The sequence below is a fragment of the Lipotes vexillifer genome, unplaced genomic scaffold, assembly GCF_000442215.2.
Source record: "Lipotes vexillifer unplaced genomic scaffold, Lipotes_vexillifer_v1.1 scaffold645, whole genome shotgun sequence".
Lineage (NCBI taxonomy): Eukaryota > Metazoa > Chordata > Mammalia > Artiodactyla > Lipotidae > Lipotes > Lipotes vexillifer.
In genome coordinates this window covers 1,011,733-1,032,801 of record NW_006777439.1, presented here as the reverse complement: position 1 = coordinate 1,032,801, position 21,069 = coordinate 1,011,733, and the positions used below count along the sequence as shown (strand labels likewise).

The 21,069-nt window shown below is 35.3% G+C and overlaps 1 protein-coding gene across 4 annotated transcripts in view; it reads left to right on the top strand.

The window, feature by feature from the left end:
- ATF2 (activating transcription factor 2) overlaps positions 1-21,069 on the top strand; it is an 80,796-nt gene that overhangs the window by 18,388 nt on the left and 41,339 nt on the right. For 2 of the 4 annotated variants that reach the window (XM_007451077.1, XM_007451078.1), the window contains exon 4: positions 6,530-6,599. In XM_007451077.1, coding sequence (XP_007451139.1) covers positions 6,575-6,599 — 25 coding nt within the window. In that variant the 5' untranslated portion in view covers positions 6,530-6,574. Of the gene's footprint in view, positions 1-6,529; positions 6,600-18,806; positions 18,904-19,984; positions 19,986-21,069 lie in introns of all 4 variants that reach the window. The other 2 variants (XM_007451076.1, XM_007451075.1) reach the window with 2 other exon arrangements.

Here is a 21,069-nt window from a genome sequence, read left to right as displayed (position 1 = left end):
AGAAACAATGTTACAGAATTTTTAGTTGTCAAATATAGTTATATGTAATTTCTATGAAGAAAGCAAAAACAAAAACCTACAAGTTAATGGAAGGAATAATTCGAAACTTTAAGTCTATATCAAAAGGTAGGAAAATAATCTTGACTCAGAAATGTCTTTTTGTAGTTGTTTGGTTCAAATCTGGATCCAAGAAAGTCCCCATATTGCATTTTGTTTAGTATGTTTATTGGACCTCTTTTAATCTAAAACAGTTCCCCTCTACCTCCTCTTTTCTTTAGTTCCCCATGACATTTATTTCTTGAAGAAACCAGGTCTTTTGTCCTGTAGAATTTGGCTAATTCCAGCTTGGTGATGTTGTTTGACAATGTTTTTCTTTTTCTTTTTTTTTTTAATGTTAGAAGATTCTTTTTAAATTTTATTTATTTTTTTATACAGCAGGTTCTTATTAGTTATCTGTTTTATACATATTAGCGTATACATGTCAATCCCAGTCTCCCAGTTCATCCCACCCCCACCCCCACTTTCCCCTCTTGGTGTTCATACGTTTGTTCTCTACATCTGTGTCTCTATTTTTGCCTTGCAGACTGGTTCATCTGTACCATTTTTTCTGGATTCCACATATAATATGCCTTAATATACGATATTTGTTTTTCTCTTTCTGACTTACTTCACTCTGTATGACAGTCTCTAGGTCTGTCCACATCTCTACAAATTACCCAATTTTGTTACTTTTTATGGCTAAGTAATACTCCATTGTATATATGTACCACAACTTCTTTATCCATTTGTCTGTCGATGGGCATTTAGGTTGCTTCCATGACCTGGCTATTGTAAATAGTGCTGCAGTGAACATTGAGGTGCATGTGTCTTATTTTTTTTTTTTTTTTTTGGCAGTACACGGGCCTCTCACTGCTGTGGCCTCTCCTGTTGCGGAGCACAGGTTCCGGATGCACAGGCCCAGCGGCCGTGGCTCACGGGCCCAGTTGCTCCGTGGCATGTGGGATCCTCCCAGACCAGGGCATGAACCCGTATCCCCTGCATTGGCAGGCGGACTCTCAACCACTGCGCCACCAGGGAAGCCCGCATATGTCTTTTTGAATTGCGGTTTTCTCTGGTTATATGCCCAGTAGTGGGATTGCTGGGTCATATGGTAATTCTATTTTTAGTTTTTTAAGGAAGCTCCATACTGTTCTCCATAGTGGCTATATCAATTTACATTCCCACCAGCAGTGCAAGAGGGTTCCCTTTTCTCCACACCCTCTCCAGCATTTGTTGTTTGTAGATTTCCTGATGATGCCTATTCTAACTGGTGTAAGTGATACCTCATTGTAGTTTTGATTTGCATTTCTCTAATAATTAGTAATGTTGAGCAGATTTTCATTTGCCTCTTGGCTATCTGTATGTCTTCTTTGGAGAGATGTCTATTTAGGTCTGCTGCCCATTTTTTGATTGGGCTGTTTGTTTTTCTAATATTGAGCTGCATGAGCTGTTTATATATTTTGGAGATTAATCCTTTATCCATTGATTCGTTTGCAAATATTTTTCCCATTCTGAGGGTTGTCTTTTTGTTTCATTTATAGTTTCCTTTGCTGTGCAAAAGCTTTTAAGTTTCATTAGGTCCCATTTGTTTATTTTTGTTTTTATTTCCGTTACTCTAGGAGGTGGGTCAAAAAAGATCTTGCTGTGATTTATGTTAAAGAGCGTTCTTCCTATGTTTTCCTCTGAGAGTTTTATAGTGTCTGGTCTTACATTTAGGTCTTGAATCCATTTTGAGTTTATTTTGGTGTATGGTGTTAGGGAGTGTTCTAATTTCATTCTTTTACATGTAGCTGTCCAGTTTTCCCAGCACCACTTGTTGAAGAGACTGTCTTTTCTCTATTGTATATCCTTACCTCCTTTGTTGTAGATTAGTTGATCATAGGTGCATGGGTTTATCTCTGGGCTTTCTATCCTGTTCTGTTGATGTATATTTCTGTTTTTGTGCCAGTACCATATTGTCTTCATTACTGTAGCTTTGTGGTATAGTCTGAAGTCAGGGAGTTTGATTCCTTCAGCTGTGTTTTTTTCCCTCAAGACTGCTTTGGCTGTTCGGGGTCTTTTCTGTCTGCACACAGATTTTAAGATTTTTTGTTCTAATTCTGTAAAAAAAAAAAAAAAAAAAAAATGCCACTGGTAATTTGATAGGGATTGTATTGAATCTGTAGATTGCTTTGGGTAGTATAGTCATTTTCACAATATTGATTCTTCCAATCTAAGAACATGGTATATCTCTCCATCTGTTGGTATCATCTTTAATTTCTTTCATCAGTGTCTTATAATTTTCTGCATACAGGTCTTTTGTCTCCCTAGGTAGGTTTATTCCTAGATATTTTATTCTGTTTGTTGCAGTGGTAAATGGGAATGTTTCCCTAATTTCTCTTTCAGATTTTTCATCATTAGTGTATAGGAATGCAAGAGATTTCTGTGCATTAGTTTTGTATCTTGCTACTTTACCAGATTCATTGATTAGCTCTAGGAGTTTTCTGGTGGCATCTTTAGGATTCTCTATGTATAGTATCATGTCATCTGCAAACAGTGACAGTTTTACTTCTTCTTTTTCCAATTTGTATTCCTTTTATTTCTTTTTCTTCTCTGATTGCCGTGGCTAGGACTTCCAAAGCTATGTTGAATAATAGTGGCGAGAGTGGACATTGTTGTCTTGTTCCTGACCTTAGAGGAAGTGCTTTCAGTTTTTCACCATTGAGAATGATGTTTGCTCTGGGTTTGTTGTATATGGCCTTTATTATGTTGAGGTAGGTTCCCTCTATGCCCACTTTCTGGAGAGTTTTTATCATAAATGGGTGTTGAATTTTGTCAAAAGCTTTTTCTGCATCTGTTGAGATGATCATATGGTTTTTATTCTTCAATTTGTTAATATGGTATATCACACATATTAATTGATTTGCATTATATTGAAGAATCCTTGCATTCCTGGGATAAATCCCACTTGATCTTGTTGTATGATCCTTTTAATGTGTTGTTGGATTCTGTTTCCTAGTATTTTTTGTTTTGTTTTGTTTTGTTTTGTTTTTGGCGGTATGAGGGCCTCTCACTGCTGCGGCCTCTCCCGTTGCGGAGCACAGGCTCCGGACGCGCAGGCCCAGCGGCCACGGCTCACGGGCCCAGCCGCTCCGCGGCATGTGGGATCCTCCCGGACCAGGGCACGAACCCGTGTCCCCTGCACCGGCAGGCGGACTCTCAACCACTGCGCCACCAGGGAAGCCCTGTTTCCTAGTATTTTATTGAGGACTTTTGCATCTATATTCATCGGTGATATTGGTCTGTAATTTTCTTTTTTTGTAGTATCTCTGTCTGGTTTTGGTATCAGGGTGATGGTGGCCTGTTAGAATGAGTTGAAAGTGTTCCTTTCTCTGCAAGTTTTTGGAAGAGTTTGAGAAGGATGGGTGTTAGCTCTTCTCTAAACGTTTGTATAGAATTCACCTGTGAAGCCATCTGGTCCTGGACGTTTGTTTGTTGGAAGATTTTTAATCACAGTTTAAATTTTATTACTTGTGATTAGTCTGTTCATATTTTCTGTTTCTTCCTGGTTCAGTCTTGGGAGGTTATACCTTTCTAAGAATTTGTCTATTTCTTCCAGGTTGTCCATTTTATTGGCATAGAGTTGCTTGTAGTAGTCTCTTATGGATGCTTTGTATTTCTGCAGTGTCCACTGTAACTTCTCCTCTTTCATTTCTAATTTTATTGATTTGAGTCCTCTACGTCTTTTTCTTGATGAGTCTGGCTAAAGGTTTATCAATTTTGTTTATCTTCTCAAAGAACCAGCTTTTAGTTTTACTGATTTTTGCTATTGTTTTCTTTGTTTCTATTTCATTTATTTCTGATCTGATCTTTATGATTTCCTTCCTTCTGCTAACTTTGGGGTTTTTTTGTTCTTCTTTCTCTAGTTCCTTTAGGTGTAAGGTTAAAGTATTTATCTGAGATTTTTCTTGTTTCTTGAGGTAGGCTTGTATAGCTATAAAATTCCCTCTTAGAACTGCTTTTGCTGCATCCCATAGGTTTTGGATCATTGTGTTTTCATTGTCATTTGTCTCTAGGTATTTTTTGATTTCCTCTTTGATTTGTTCAGTGATCTCTTGGTTATTTAGTAATGTATTGTTTAGCCTCCATGTGTTTGTGTTTTTTACGTTTTTTTCCCTGTAACTGATTTCTAATTTCATAGCATTGTGGTCGGAAAAGATGCTTGATATGATTTCAGTTTTCTTAAATTTACTGAGGCTTGATATGTGACCCAAGATATGATCTATCCTGGAGAATGTTCCGTGTGCACTTGAGAAGAAAGTGTAATATGCTGTTTTTGGATGGAATGTCCTGTAGATGTCATTTAAATCTATCTGGTCTAAAGATAAAGCTTGTGTTTCCTTATCAATTTTCTGTCTGGATGATCTGTCTGTTAGTGTAAGTGAAGTGTTAAAGCCCACCACTATTGTGTTACTGTCAATTTCCTCTTTTATAGCTGTCAGCTGTTGCCTTATGTATTGAGGTGCTCCTATGTTGGGTGTATATATATTTATAATTGTTATATCTTCTTCTTAGATTGATCCCTTGATCATTATGTAGTGTCCTTCCTTGTCTCTTTTAACATTCTTTATTTTAAAGTCTGTTTTATCTGACATGGGTATTGCTATTCCAGCTTTCTTTTGATTTCCATTTGCATGGAATATCTTTTTCCATCCCCTCACTTTCAGTCTGTATGTGTCCCTAGGTCTGAAGTGGGTCTCTTGTAGACAGCATATGTATGGGTCTTATTTTTGTATCCATTCATTGAGCCTGTGTCTTCTGCTTGGGGCATTTAATACATTCACGTTTAAGGTAATTATCAGTATGTATGTTCCTATTACCATTTTCTTAATTGTTATGGGTTTTTCTCCTAGGGCCTTTTCTTTTTTGTTTCCCTCTTAGAGAAGTTCCTTTAACATTTGTTGTGGAGCTGGTTTGGTGGTGCTGAATTCTCTTAGCTTTTGCTTGTCTGTAAAGCTTTTGATTTCTCCGTTGAATCTGAATGAGATCCTGCCGGGGTAGAGTAATCTTGGTTGTAGGTTCTCCCTTTCATCACTTTAAATATATTTTGCCACTCCCTTCTGCCTTGTAGAGTTCTGCTGAAAAATCAGCTGTTAACCTTATGGGAGTTCCCTTGTATGTTACTTGTCATTTTTCCCTTGTTGCTTTCCATAATTTTTCTTTGTCTTTAATTTTTGTCAGTTTGATTACTATGTGTCTCAGCATGTTTCTCCTTGGGTTTATCCTGCCTGGACTCTCTGCGCTTCCTGGACTTGGGTGGCTGTTTCCTTTCCCACGTTAGGGAAGTTTTTGACTATAATCTCTTCAGATATTTTCTCGGGTCCTTTCTCTCTCTCTTCTCCTTCTGGGACCCCCTATAAAGTGAATGTTGGTGTGTTTAATGTTGTTCCAGAGGTCTCTTAGGTTGTCCTCATTTTTTTTCATTCTTTTTTATTTATTTTGTTCTTCAGTAGTGAATTCCACCATTCTGTCTTCCAGGTCACTTATCCGTTCTTCTGCCTCAGTTATTCTGCTATTACTTCCTTCTAGTGTAGTTTTCATTTCAGTTATTGTATTGTTCATCTCTGTTTGTTTGTTCTTTAATTCTTCTAGGTCTTTGTTCAACATTTCTTACACCTTCTTCATCTTTGCCTCCATTCTTTTTCTGAGGTCCTGGATCATCTTCACTATCATTATTCTGATTTCTTTTTCTGGGAGGTTGCCTATCTCCACTTTATTTAATTGTTTTTCTGGGTTTTTATCTTGTTTCTTCATCTGGTACCTAGTCCTCTGCCTTTTCATTTTGTCTGTCTCTGTGAATGTGGTTTTCGATCCACAGGCTGCAGAATTGTAGTTCTTCTTGCTTCTGCTGTTTCCCCTTTCGACATGTTTTTCTATCTCCTATATTTCCTGTAGTTGGATCTAGAGAGACTTGATTAGATTCAGGCTTGACTGTTTTTCCCCCAAGAATCCTTTGTGTACTTTCTATTGCATCATATCAGGGGGCACACAATGTTTGTCTCACTTTTAGTGATGTTAATTTAAGACTGACCTGTGAGTTCAGTTGCTGTCAACCTGACCCAGCCATTATAAAGTTCCCATCACCTTTGTTCCTGATTGTTTTATCAGACATTGATGATAGTTACCTAGTCCATTATTTCATTGGGGTTTAAAATGGTTATCTTCTAATTATTTCATTCTTTCTGCCCTTATGCTACTGAACAGGAAAGATTTAGCCTGATAGATCAGGGTTCCTAATATTTTTTTCTGTAGTGTAAAATCTGCATGTTACATGTCTCTGTTCATAATAAGAAAATGGAAGGTGGGGTTAAAATGTCAGTAAAAGTGTTTTACTTTACATTCAGATAGAAGGTGATAAGCTTAGTGAAAATCAAATAATATTACATTTTAAGTTGTTCTTTAAAAATCTGTATTGTGAAACATTTAGCCATTTCTTAATGTTTTATTATAGGCAATACAAGGACCTGTGGAATATGAGTGATGACAAACCCTTTCTATGTACTGCCCCTGGATGTGGCCAGGTAATATATAAATTGTTTTGTATATTCATATTTAGTAAAACACTTATGACAATATATGTTGTCATTAAAAGGATTCTTTTACAATGTTTTGTACAATTTTGGAGTTAGAATGAAAATAACCCAGAAAAATTGGGGGAAGAAATTAATTTTCCTCAATAGCACATCTGAGTTTTAAAGAATACAATCTAATATGGGAAAAAAAAAATTAAGTCTTGTAAGGGAAAGATGGAAAACCTGGAGAAAATCCAAGATTTAAAAGTATATTCATTTGACCATTGTTGGTTGAAAATCATTGTGAATTGCCTAATTGGAAATCAGATATGCATTATCTTTTATGAAAATTAGTTTACTTGCTGAACTCTTGTGAAAATAACTAATGTCTACCTCTGAGCATATCACTAATAATATATTAATGTTCTTAAGTATAACATCCTTAATATAGAGCATGTGTGGAAGCATTTTTAGAAAATAATATTTTAGTGTTGTTACAGAAAATAATATTTCAGTGTTTTTTAATAGACCATTAAATTATTAATCTATTACTGTTATAATAATCTTAAAATAGCTATAGACACTAAGGAATGAAAGAATAAATTTAATGTGTAGTAAAATTACATAGTACTTAAATATACAAACTATAAATCATAAATAAGTATTAAAGTGTTTCTTTGGTTCTCATTGTTTTCTTCAGCTGATAATTTTAAATGGAGGTATAATTTATATACAATAAACTGCACATACTTATAGTGTACAGTTTGATACATTTTAACATATGTATGTATCCATAAAACCATCACCACAATTAAGATGGTGAACATATTCATCATCCCCAAAAGTTTCCTCATGCTTATTTGTTATACCTCCCTCCCATCCCTGTCAACCATTGATCTGCCTTCTGTCACTATAAGTTAGTTTGTATTTTCCAGAATTTTATATAAATGGAATCATACAGTATGTACTTTTGACTGGATTCTTTCCTTCCTCATAATTAATTTATAATTTCTGCATGCTATGTGATTAGTAGTTAATTCCTTTTCATTGAGGAACAGTATTTCCTTATTTCACCTAGTTTATTTATTCACTTGTTTATGGACATTTGTCTTATTTCCAGTTTTTAGTTGTTACAAATAAAGCTGTTGTGAATATTTATGTATAAGTCTTTGAATGAATGCATGCTTTCTTTTCTCTTGGGTGGGTGCCTAGGAGAGTAGTGGTGGGATCATATGTAATATATAATAGGAAATTGCCAAACTGCCTTCCAGAACAGAGGTGTCACTTTGCATTTCCACCAACAGTCTATGAGAGGTCCTGTTGTATCATATCTTTCCCAACATTTGGTGTCAGTCTTTTAATTTTAGCCATTTTCATTGTGTGTATACTGATATATAAAGTGTTACTTTGCATTTCTTTGTTGACTGATGAAAAAATGAGCACTTTTTCATGTGCTTATTGGCCATTCGTATACTTTATTTTTTGTGAAATATCCTTTCGAATCTTCTACTTGCTTTTAAAAATTAGGTTGCCTGTCTTTTAACTATTGAGTTGTATGAGTTCTTTAAATATCCTGGGTACCAGTCTACCATCAAATATTTCTCCAGGTCTGTGGTTTCCAACTTGATTTTCATAATAGTATCTTTTGATGAACAGATGTTTCTAATTTTAATGAAGTCTAATGTATTAATTTTTTCTCTTCTTTGGTTGTTGGTTTTTGTGACTTATCTAAGAAACTTTTGCTTAACCTTAAGTGACAAGGATATTCTCCATTGCTTTCCTCTGAAAGCTTGGTTTTTCATTTCCGTCTCTTTTGTATCTTGAATTAATTTTTGTGTATAGTGTGAGGTAGGAGTTGAAGCTCACTTTTTTTTCCATATGTTTCTCAGATATTCCAGTGTCGTTTGTTGAAAAGAGTTTCCTTTCTCCATTAAATTGCTTCATCCCCTTTATTGAAAATCAAATGATTTGTGTAAGTGTGGATCTATTTCTTAGCTTTCTATTCTGTTCCTTTCATCAATCTGTCAACTTTTATGCCAGTACCATACTGTCTTGACTGCTTTAGCTTTACAGTAAGCCTTCCAGTCAGGTAGAGTAAATTCTCCAATTTAGTTCTTTTTCAGGGTTGTTTTGGATAATCTTTTAATTTTAATCATTCTGGTGAGGGTATAGTGGTATCTAAAGATTTTAATTTACATGGTGTCCAATGATGTTGAGCAGGGTAAAGGTAGGAGTTACCAGGGTTGGTGATATTTTAGATAGGTTGGTCAGGGAATGCCTCTGTAATAAGGTGACATTTGAATAAAGATGTGGGAGCAAACCCTGCACATACCTGGGGGAAGAGTTTTCCAGACTGAAGGAACAGCAAATATAAAGTCTCCTAGGGAAGAAATGGATTTGGTGTGTTTAAAAACAGAAAGATGACTTGCGGCTGGAGCATATAGTGATTAATGAGGATAAGGGTAGGAGATGATGTTACAAAGGTAGGGGAATAAAAAGAGTCCATAACCTGTAGGGCTTTTGTTGACTGTGATAAGGTATTTGGATTTTATTCAGAGAGCAATGAAAGGCCGTTTCTGAGCCAATAGTGAAAGTAGAGACTGGCAGCAGTCAGAGAGATGGTGGTGGCTTTGCCTAGGTGGTAATAATGGACAAATAAAGAAATAGACTCAGTTGACATATAATTTGGAGATATATTTTGTATACATGTTTCTATAAATTCAGGAAAGCTAAAAATTGCAATTTCTAAAATCCTTTTCAGCTAGAATTCTGGGTATGATTTTAGGTTCCACCAACCAGATTTACTCATTCTGGTAAATTACATTTACTCCTTGGATTTGGGACCAAGTTGAATGGAAAGGTGGTATTACTCAAGTCCTCCATTTTGCTGGAATGGATTGGACAGACACAGTATGATTCTTTAATCCCTGGATTACAGCTAATACAGTATGTTTCTAGAGCCAGCCTTTGGACCATGACCAGTTTTGCTGTGTTGTTCTAGGAATCATTCGTGGAAACTCAGTCTCAAACCAGTCCCTAATTCCTTGTCCTACTATCCTTTTCTGCTTAAAATAGTTGGAATTGTTATTTTGTGATTGAGTCTTTAGTAATATACATGCCATTTTAAATAAAAAGAATTACATTTAAATTTACTTAAGAGAGCTTCCAAATGAAGCCAACAAAAGATCAGGGGGGATTTGACTTCAGGATGAATCCAAGAAGTCGAATTAGTACCATCCAACCTTCCCCGTTTTTGGTGCCTCTGTGCCAAAACTATCCCTTCCATCTTCTGCCTCCACCCCAACTCCCAAGGCCAGGCTGTCGTTTCTCCCTATCTGGGAGATAGAACCAGTGAAAGAATGACTCAGTAAAATTAGGAGAAATAAGGCAAATGGAAATGAGATAGTCTTCAGGTCAAGAAGATATTTTTAAATTGCTGAGAAAAATTACACAATCTGTTCAAGCATATCCAGACTGTTTATAGACACTATTAATGGTTTGCTTCCTTAGCTGATGGGGTGAGGCAAATGGAACATTACACAGCACATCCCCGGGGTAAAGTAAGAGTTTATTCACCTCAACACCAGATCCAGAAAGTCTGGGAACTTTTTAATATTCATTGTTTAAGTTCTCGCAGCAGACTGCCTTGCACATGCCCAGTCCGTGTCCATGGCACAAATGGCCAAGAGACTGAGAGGTAGACTACCTCTTAGCCCGCCAAGAAGAGAACCTTCGTAGGGCTAAGGTCTCCTATGAACATAACAAGGGTGTTCCAGCACTTTATCAGGCCCCAAAGTCACCCATTGTTCTTGCTCATAATATGTATCAGCAACATTTCCATCTAATGATCCTGCCTATAAATCAATCTATGATTATTTTGACATTTTCTACCATAAGAATGTTTATACTTTTGGCAAAGCAGCAACCATTTTTACTTCAGTGATATTAAAAGTACTCTTGCACTCTCATTCATTGCTGGTAAAAGTGCAAGATGGCACACCCCCTAGAGGGAGTTTGGCAGTATCTAGCAAAATTACACATGCATTTACCCTTTGACCCAACAATCCTACTTCTGGGACTCTATCCCAAAGATGCACTGTCAAAACTATGAAAAGACATATGCCCAAGGTTATTAGATATATGTTCAATATATTTTGTTACCTGTCAGTCTCTGGACAGTAGTATTCCAGGAGAACAGAAGCAAAAGCTATAAAGCTTCTTGAAGCTTCAGTTTGGAAGTGACAGGTCATCACTTCTGCAGCATCCTGTTGATCAGTGCAAGTCACCAGACCAGCCCAGACTCAAGGGGTGGGGAAATAGATACCCTCCTCTGAATGGGAAAACCAGCCTTACCACATTGCAAAGGAAGGAGGGTACATATCATAATGGAAGGAATTTGTGGCCATATTTTATAATCTGTCACAGAGAAATACTGAAATACTTACAGGTAAAATAACTTCTGGGGTTGGCCTCAAAAAAATCCATTGGGTGAATTGTGATAGAGATGAAATGAGATGGATCATAGGTTGATAATTGCTAAAGCTGGGTGAATGTGCAAAGGGGTTTATTACACTATTTCTTTTTAATTTACTAAAATGCAACAGAAGAAAAAGAAACCTATTGCTGAATGTAAGAACATATGTATGTATGAGTATCAGAGATTGTTTAAAAGACCTAATATTTTTTAAAAATATGAAAAACATTAAGAAGTTAGAATTGTTTTTTAGCCTCCCTGTTATGAAAGGAGTTAACATTCATTTTTCTTCCTACTTCTTTCCTCTCCCTTGATGTCTGGTAATAATTTTTCCATTGTCAGGGTTTGTAATACATTTTGTCTGATAATCTATAATCCCCATATTTATTTAGTTTTACTTCTGTATTTAAATAGTATAGATAGAGAGGAAGGGTGAGAACTAAGCTTTAAGGCACTCCAGTGTTCAGAAGTCAGAAAGAGGGGGAGGATGTAGCAGAGGAGACTGAGAAGCAAGCAGACAATGAAGAAAATTGTGTTCTGGAAGTCAAGTAGAAAAAGTATTTCAAAGTGTGGGGGAACAATGTAGTCATATAGTTGATAGGGTAAGGTGAGAATTCAGTATTTATTATCGGATTTAGAAAAATGGGGATTATTAGACACCTTGCTAAGAGTAGCTTCAGTGAAGCAGCAAGTGACAACAGTGAGATTGAAGTTAGCCTGATGAGTAAATGTGGAGAACCAGAAGTGGAGACATTATAAGATACCTTTTTCTTGGAATTTAGCTTAAAGGGAACAGTAAAATAACTGCTGGAGGAGAATTGAAGATGGAGTTTTTTTGTCTGTTTTGAATTTTAAGGTGGGACTATCACAGCATATTTGACACTGCAGAGAGAGGGACTATTGCAGGAATGGGGCCCTTAAGAGAGGATGGGATCCGGTGTTCAAGTGAAGGGACTGGCCTTAGAAAGGACCATAGACAATTTATCCATAGTAACTGAAAGTGAAAAGGCGGGAAGAGGTGTGGAAGGTTTGAATAGAGAAAAGGAAGCATATCAAAACTTAGACATAGAGGGCTTCCCTGGTGGCGCAGTGGCTGAGAGTCCTCCTGCCGATGCAGGGGACACGGGTTCGTGCCCCGGTCCGGGAGGATCCCACATGCCGCGGAGCGGCTGGGCCCCGTGAGCCATGGCCGCTGAGCCTGCGCGTCCGGAGCCTGTGCTCCGCAGCGGGAGAGGCCACAACAGTGAGAGGCCCGCGCACCGCAAAACAAACAAACAAACAAAAAACCTTAGACATACAAACATTTCTTCAATATGGTCACCATAAAAAACTACATTTCTGTTCATTCCATTACACAAAAGAAATCACCTTTAGAAGCTATGGCACATTGTTTTAAAGAGACTTGTATTACTTAGGATGCTGGCTGAAACAAAGACAACCTTAATAGATTGAGCAGTTTGTTCTTTATATAATAACTGGGAAGTAGGAGTCCCAGGGCTGGCTGATTCTATAACCCTCAACATGCTACTTCCATTTTTAGCTCCAAGATGGCTGTTCCAGCTCCTGACTCAAGTCCATATTCCAGCAATAAGGGGGGGAGAAGGGGAAGCAAAACACAGCATGTATACACCCATCATTTTAGGAGCATAAACTGGAAGTAATGCATATAATTTTCACTCATTCTTTTGGTCCCAGCCCAATCATATGCCCACCTAACTGCAAAGAAAGCTAGAAAATGTGGTGTTTGTCTTGGGCAGCCAGGTGCTGACCCAAAATTCAGAAGTTCTTTTATTGAAGGAAAAAGGGTAATAGATATTGAGGGACAGCTGGCAGTCCTTGTCATAGTTTTCAGAGATGATTTTGAATTTGGTAACCTAACAAAAAGTCATTTATAGTCTGAGTCTGGTTAAGCTGGGTAATACTGAAATTACCAAAGTCTTGAGTTTAGTTAATAGTAATATATCAATGTTGGTTTCTTAGTTTTGATAAACGTACCACAGTAATGTACGATGAGAACATTGGGGAAACAAACTGAGTAATGAGTGCGTGAAAACTCTCTGTACTATTATTGCAACTTTTCTGTAAACTTAAAGGTTTTCCAAAATAAAAAGTTTATTCAAAACAATAAAAACAAAAAGCTCTACCTGAGAAACACAAAAAAGTTGCTTATGAACCACAGAATAGAGCTTTCAGATATTTATCAATATATATATACCATGTCTATTTATTTGTGCTTCAGCTCGTTTCAGAAAGGATTTGAGGAATTAAAGTTTCATATAATAGTTGTCATAGTAATGAAAACAGTTATAACAGTAGTAACATTTTTTAACTTAGCCAGTCACTGTGCTAAGAAGCTTATGTGGGTTATGTCATTTAATCCTGCAACAGCCCTATAAAATAGGCGCTACTGGCCTCATTTTACAAGTGAGCAGTCGAACTTAAATATACTACTGAATGTCTCTCAGTCACAGAACCTGAAAATATTGAAGATAAGTTTGAAACCAAGCCTGCTCGTGTGTTAACATTTATAGTGAAACATCCCTAAATAGAATGTTCAGGCTTCAAGGTATATTTGAATACAGGTCTTTGTATATGTTTTTTTTTCAATTAACATGAAAGGTTTTTATTTTCTCATAATTACAAAAGCATCACTGAAAATGTTGACAGAAGGAAAAAATAAAATCCAGAGAGGACTTCTGTTAACATTTGGTATATTTCCTATATCCTTCCCCCCTTTTATTTATTCAAACAAAATTGGGATCATACTGCACATATAGTTTTGTATTCTATTTGTATGCAGATGACACTATATGTATTATGGCATTTTGTGTGTTAATTGAAAACATGGGTTTGAGTTCCTGTGTAGTATTCTATTGCCAGAATGTGTCCCATAATCTATTTACCCATTCCTCTTTTATGACCTAAAAATTAATTATTACGGCCTTAAAAAATCACAACATTGTGATGAGTATACTTCTGTATTATCCTTTATATGCATCTCTAATTAATTCCTCAAAATACATTTTTAGGAATCAAATTATTGGGTGAAAATGTATACACATTTTTAAGGTTCTTCATACATTTTGCATATTGTTTTTAAAAGCTAATTTATTTTCACTAGTAATTTATCTAAGCACCGTTCTCATCATGAACACTCCAATCCTAGGTATTATTAACTATTTTTTGGCCTATATTTGTTCCCTAAGATACTTAAAATAGCCTAATCTCTATGTTATAATAAAACCTTGTAACTGTTACTGGCCAAAATGATAATCCGGCTAAGGTCAGCATCATCCATTTGTTAAATCTTGCTTAGAACAGAAATGGTATAATCTCTCTCTAGATTCGAATAGTATTTCCTAGGAAATCAGAAATTCTAATAAGAATTGATTTTAGAAACACCAATTTATTGGTGGTATTACAAATTATTTTTTGTCACTAGTAGGTGATAACATTATTCCAAATTTGAATTTCACCTTTAAAAAACATAATGGACTTAAATTTTCAAATAGGTTTTTAAATTTTTTAATACATTTTGTTGATAATGTCATTTCAGAGAGAGAGACTTATAGAATTCGATGCAGAGGATTTTAACTTTTGACTCTTTATATTACAATTGTTTTCATATGCTCGCTCAGTCACTATTAGGTATTTCACAAAGAGTCCTGTTCTTTTCATTTGTTTTAACATGATGTTCCATTGAATTCAGTAAAAGAGACAAAGTTGAGATGATTTAGTGAAAGATTCATTTAACATTGAAACTCATATTTTATTGATAGTATCTTTGCTTTTGGTGATACTCTTATTGAAAATTCTTTCTTTGGTAGAGTGTTAATACATTATAAGCTGTTTTACAAAGGAGATAATCATTTTATTTAATCTAAAGTTTCATTGAAGGTGTGAGAGTGGGAGTGTGTATGTGTGTGTGTTTAATTAGTAACTTCCTGATGTTGAATAAAATAATTCAGCTAGTTAAAGAAGTAGTAAAATGGGCTATTGGCCTGATGGCTTTATAACTTAGTACCTATTTAATCTATTTTAAATAGGAATAATAATCTATATCATAGATATGAATGCATGTATTAAATGCAGAATGACTGATTTCTTAGGAAGTAAATTCTGGTAAGAGTGTTCAAGCCTTGGAAACACAGATTTCTCAGATACCAAAGCTTAAATTAATTTATTATGGAAGCAACTATTTCACCTCCCTCCTCTCTGTCAGGTTACCCATCCTTTTTAACCTTTTAAGAGAGATGATTGGCCTATCCTACCTTTCTTGACTGCCTTTTCCATTGTTTATTCAGCTGTATGCTCAAAGTCTTCTTGTTTAACAAAACACCATCAATAACATTTTGCATTGGAGTTGTGCTCTCAGTTGCCTGGAAGAAAGAAATTGTATGAATTCAATATGTTATCACTAGCAGTATCATTATAATTTTTCCATGAAGCTTATTTTTAGAATAAAATTCTTAATTTGTCTGGGAAAGCAGTTCAAAGAGATTCTGCAAAAATGTTAGCTTGTAATAGCTACTTTATGTGTTTGTTGAAGAAAGCATGCGTTTTACAATATATATGTTCCTGGTGACTGCCTTTTGACACTGTCTTTTTAAGTTTCTTGTTAGAGATAAATAAGTTTTCTCAGATGATAGCCAAGGTTAAACTCACCTGTATCAAGTGTCAATTTCAGTGTATTTTACCCGTGTATATAAATAATATCATTATATGATCAACAGTTCCTTTATAAATAGCATTCAGGTAAATTTGATCTGTACATTCTCCATGAGACTTTGTAAATTCATATTCGTCACATTTCTCCTCTTACTATTCATGTGATCCTAAATGTTTTTTAGGATCCTTTTAGCTGTTTCTTTTCACTTAGAATCAATCTCGGTGCCGTTTTCACATGTTTTGTATAAAGCATAAAGTTATTTATTCTATATGTAGTTGCTGTTTGATTTGGATATTTGTGTTCAAACCAGAATCTAAGCAGAGGATACTGTTAGGATAAAAAATTCTTAGCATATAACTATGTTAATTATGCTGACTGCTGTTTTAAAATCTAAGACCTCAACCAAAATGCATTCATTTGCAAATGTTTAATGATTGCCCTCAGTGGAGAAAGCCACGTTGTTAGGTTCTTTGGAACATAAAGTGAAACTTGCTTTAAGATACCTGTAAGACATTCAAGCAAAAAAAAAAAAAGATACTTGTAAGACATTCAGAACTGTAATGCAAAGTAAAAAGCAATAAAGTAACACAAGTAAACGCTATAGCTATGTTCATTCTCCAAGAGCTTTGTCATTCGGTCTATCAAAGGATGACTATTTATTTCTCCAATTTGTGTTTTTTTTTTTAAAATAAACTTGTTTTTTTATTTTTGGCTGTGTTGGGTCTTCAATGCTGCGTGCGGGCTTCTCACTGCAGTGGCTTCTCCTGATGTGGAGCACGGGCTCTAGGCGCTTGGGCTTCAGTAGTTGTGGCTCGCGGGCTCTAGAGCGCAGGCTCAGTAGTTGTGACGCACGGGTTTAGTTGTTTCGCAGTGTGTGGGATCTTCCTGGACCAGGGCTCAAATCTGTGTCCCCTGCATTGTTGGCAGGTGGATTCTTAACCACTGCGCCACCAGGGAGGCCCTTATTTCTCCAATTTGGAAAGGATTCTTACAATGATGAAGCAATAGGAAAATAGCATTTGAGTGGGGAGGAGCTGGATTATGATCCCATTGCCTATAGTTGGTATTCAATAAATGTTTGAAGAGTAAATGAATAAGTCAAGGGGTAGAGGTACTGTTTGCATCTGGACACTCACCTACAATGGGAATACAAGCAGGTTTTGAAGAGGGGTCATATAATAATAATTTTCCACTGGTGTACAGTAACTTAAAGACTTAGTGGTAAGCATACTTACACGAGAGCACTATACAGCCAAATTAAATTAAAGGCTTAATTCATCTCAAGGAGCAGTCTGTGGTTTGGTGGGTTTTTTGTTTTTCCTTTAGACTGGGCTTGAAGATTCAATTCTTTAATTGTAAGGAGTTCTTTCTTTCAATTGGCATTTATTGACTACTTACTATATGCTAAATTTGGGGGAGCTCAAATAGTAGGAGCTCAGCCTACTTAAAAGGAAATACAAAAATATCAATATCATATTGATAGGTGCTATAACCAGGCACTGTGCAGAGCAAGATGGGGTATATATGAGAGGGATTAACTTGTACAGTGGGCTTGTGGGCTGGCCTAAGTATGATATAGGTCATACTTTTAATATTTAGAATAAAAAACATAATGGAAAGAAATATTTCATTCTTTTACATAGTTTTAAGGTTACCCTAAAGCTATTATCATTTGTTGCATGAAAGGATGTAGTGAGTTGGATAGTGGGGTGGTGAGACCAAAGAGAAAGAATCCATTTTTGGTGGTTCAGAGGAACCAAGTTCAAATATGTATAATTTTAACATCCCATTTGTAAGGATATAGACTAGAGAGTGAGTTCAGATCTCTTAATTTGGCATTTTATAATTATTGCTCTGAAATAACAAAAAGTAAGTGCTCTCTATTTTCAGTTATAAATGTTGCTAAAGATAAGGAAGCATCTTCATAAAGATTGATGTCCAGACACAGTCAGGAGGTATTTAAACAATGCATTTATTATATTGTAATCATAAATGTCACCTTTGGCAGGCAGGATGTATCCAAGTTAAGTGTAGTTTTAAAAATAAATTTGCTTCATTTTTTTATATAAGAGTGCGATAATAAAATGAAAAATCACTGTATTCTAAGTTAAAATTTTAATTTAATTTTATTTTACTTTAAAAAAATTTATTTATTTATTTTGGCTGCGTTGGGTCTTCCTTGCCGCGTGCAGGCTTTCTCTAGTTGCGGCCAGTGGGGGCTACTCTTCATTGCGGTGCACGGGCTTCTCATTGCGGAGCATGAGCTCTAGGCGCATGGGCTTCAGTAGTTGCAGCACGTGGGCTCAGTAGTTGCAGTGTGCAGGCTTCAGTAGTTGTGGCTCTTGGGCTCTAGAGCGCAGGCTCAGTACTTGTGGCGCACGGGCTTAGGCTTAGTTGCTCTGCGGCATGTGGGATCTTCCCGGACCAGGGCTAGAACCCGTTTCCCCTGCATTGGCAGGTGGAATCTTAACCACTGCGCCACCAGGGAAGTCCTTAATTTTATTTTAAAGTAATTAATTGCTTTATTATTGTACTGGCCACTATTTCTTTGCTGGATTATAATCGAGGCATTCTTTTTTTTATGTGATAACATAAAGAACCTGATTTACCTCTTAATTTGTCCAGGAGTAATATTTTTATAAGAAAGTTTTCGTTTTAAAAGTGGTAAGTAACCTGAAATCTAAGTAAAATACAATGCTTTCTTCAAAAGTCATTATACCATGGAGTATATATTTCTACTATGATATGGCAAAAATTAATAGTGGTCTATTTTTAGTGTCCAAATGAAATTTATATAAAGTTCCTTTGCCTCAGGTTTTGTTTTTAAATGCTCTAAAATGAGTTATGTGACCTAGTATTATATCAGAATTGCTTGTTCTTGGGTAATGTGTTTCTCTATGATTGTTTGAGATCTAGTATGTTTATCTATACTAACAGTAGGTTCTTTATAGTTAACAAACTGCTATTTCTTTTTAATGGTGGTTTTACATGTTGTGGAAATGAATTTCCTTATCATTTAACTTATTTGATCAAATTGAAAATCTTAACTATATTTTAAAACTTTTTGCCACAGCGTTTTACCAACGAGGATCATTTGGCTGTCCATAAACATAAACATGAGATGACACTGAAATTTGGTCCAGCACGTAATGACAGTGTCATTGTGGCTGGTTAGTATATGCTTTTATTAATAGCTTATATACATATTTCACCTGGAATGTGCACAATTTTTGTGTATTCTCTGTAAATAATATAGTCTGGTGATATTCCAATGACTTCATTTACAATAAATGTTGGCAACATGTATTTTACCCATTACATTTTTATGTTTCCTTCTGACCATTCATTTCGCTCTTTTTGTGTGGTTTTCAAATGTAGATTTTAATGTCATTTTTTGTGGAAGTTAATTAGAAACCTGGGAACATTCATACCATTTCCAAAATTCACATTTAACTGATAGTTGAACTAATGTGATGTTTAGTCAGTGTTTCTTTTAGCTGTTTACACCTGCTTTACAATGCTATGCGAAGCTAGAAGATGATCAAGCTCTTCCTGTTGGAGAAAGAGCAATTAGCAGACTTGTTCATTAGGATTTTGTTTGTTTCTTTTTGGACTAAACATCTGTGTTAGTAAAATACTCTCAATAAAGGGGGCTTAAATTCAGTCAGTGCTTTTATTTTTGTATGTTGCTCCTATGAACATGCAGTATCACCTAAGCAGATGATTATCTTACAGTATGCAAAAAGAGAAACCCAATTCATGCATTGGTTTATTGTCCTTCCATGCTATATCAGCTATCCCTTTTTTGGTATTTAAATATATATATGTACATATCTCTGTATATGTACACACACATAACATTTAATTTCATTGCATTTTGTATATTTTATAAGTAGTGTGGTAAGAAAACAGTTTTATATAAAATTTAATATACTTATATACATTTCAGTCCTTTTTGTGTCATAACCACAGATTCACATAAATATTCAAATTAACTTAATTTTTTTCTCTTGTAAAGCTTGGGTTATACTATTTGTAAGTCTAGAATTATATACCTGTATACTGAATATTATTAATACTTTTAAATTATTACCCAACATAGAGATCAAATTGTCATATGCAATGCTTTGGAGAGATAATGAGGAAAAAAGACGGTTCTTGTCATTTGGTATCAAGATTTTTGCATTGAAAAAACTGGAGGTAAAAATGTTGATAATTTACCAAAAAACAATTTGTTTAGGAAAAATGTAGGGTAGCATTCAACATATCTTCATTTCTCTAAGTAGAAGGAAGCAGACAAGAGTGAGGTATGCATTTCTTTAAAACACTATACATCAGATACTAGGAGAGAGAACCAAAAACACAAACAAAATAACAACAGCCTGAAGGTTCACTCTCCTAGGCACAAAGGTCTTTGCTCCTCTAGAATTTCTTGCCTTAGAGCCATATCTCTCTCTCTAACATTTAACTCAAAAATATTTTGAGATTGGTTTCTAGAACTTACTTTCCTATCTGTTTACACTTAATGCAATAGAAAAGTAGAACACATTCAAACATAGCACTTGACCATTTTTTTACTAATATATATTGAGATGAGTAGTTTAGCATTACTGTATAAATATAATGCATGATGTGTGTGGTATATATTTGATGATCAATAGCCATAAGCCATGTGCATGTTTAAACAATTGTGCCTGTGTTGACTTTTCTCTTTTCAAACCTGATCTTTATAGTAATCACTGATAAAAGTGATTTTTCCGTATGTATTTTATTTTTAAGACTTCTCTCCCTTTAATACAAAATAGCCTTCTCTTGGGCTTAGATAGACAAACCCTTTGGGCATGAACAGAAGAGTCAAATTTATGTTCAGTTTACTAATTCAGTCATGATGGACCTAGGTTGTTACAAGTATGCTGGGCCCTTACTATAATACCATTTTGAAGTCTTTTGGGGGGTAGAGGTTATATATGTTGCAGACTAACTATTAGGTAAAATGAAGACAAAATAAAAGTCCTTCAGTAATTTTGATAATACTAATAGTGTCTGAGGTAGGCCTACATTATATCTAATGTGTATGACAAGTAGGTCATTTTAGTGTTAAATATATTTATATGTAGTAAACATATTAATACTCTGGAAATACGTTGAGGTGAGGGTGAAGATAAAACAGTAATTTATGCCCACTCTGGGGACCCAATAGTTAACAGAAATATGTGAATTTTAATTTCACAGAAGGTTTTATGAGTATTTCTTAAACTAGGAGTCATCCTTATACTTTTATTTAGTTTAAGCTTGATCCCTGATATAACCTATAAAATTGATGCCCTAAAATATAT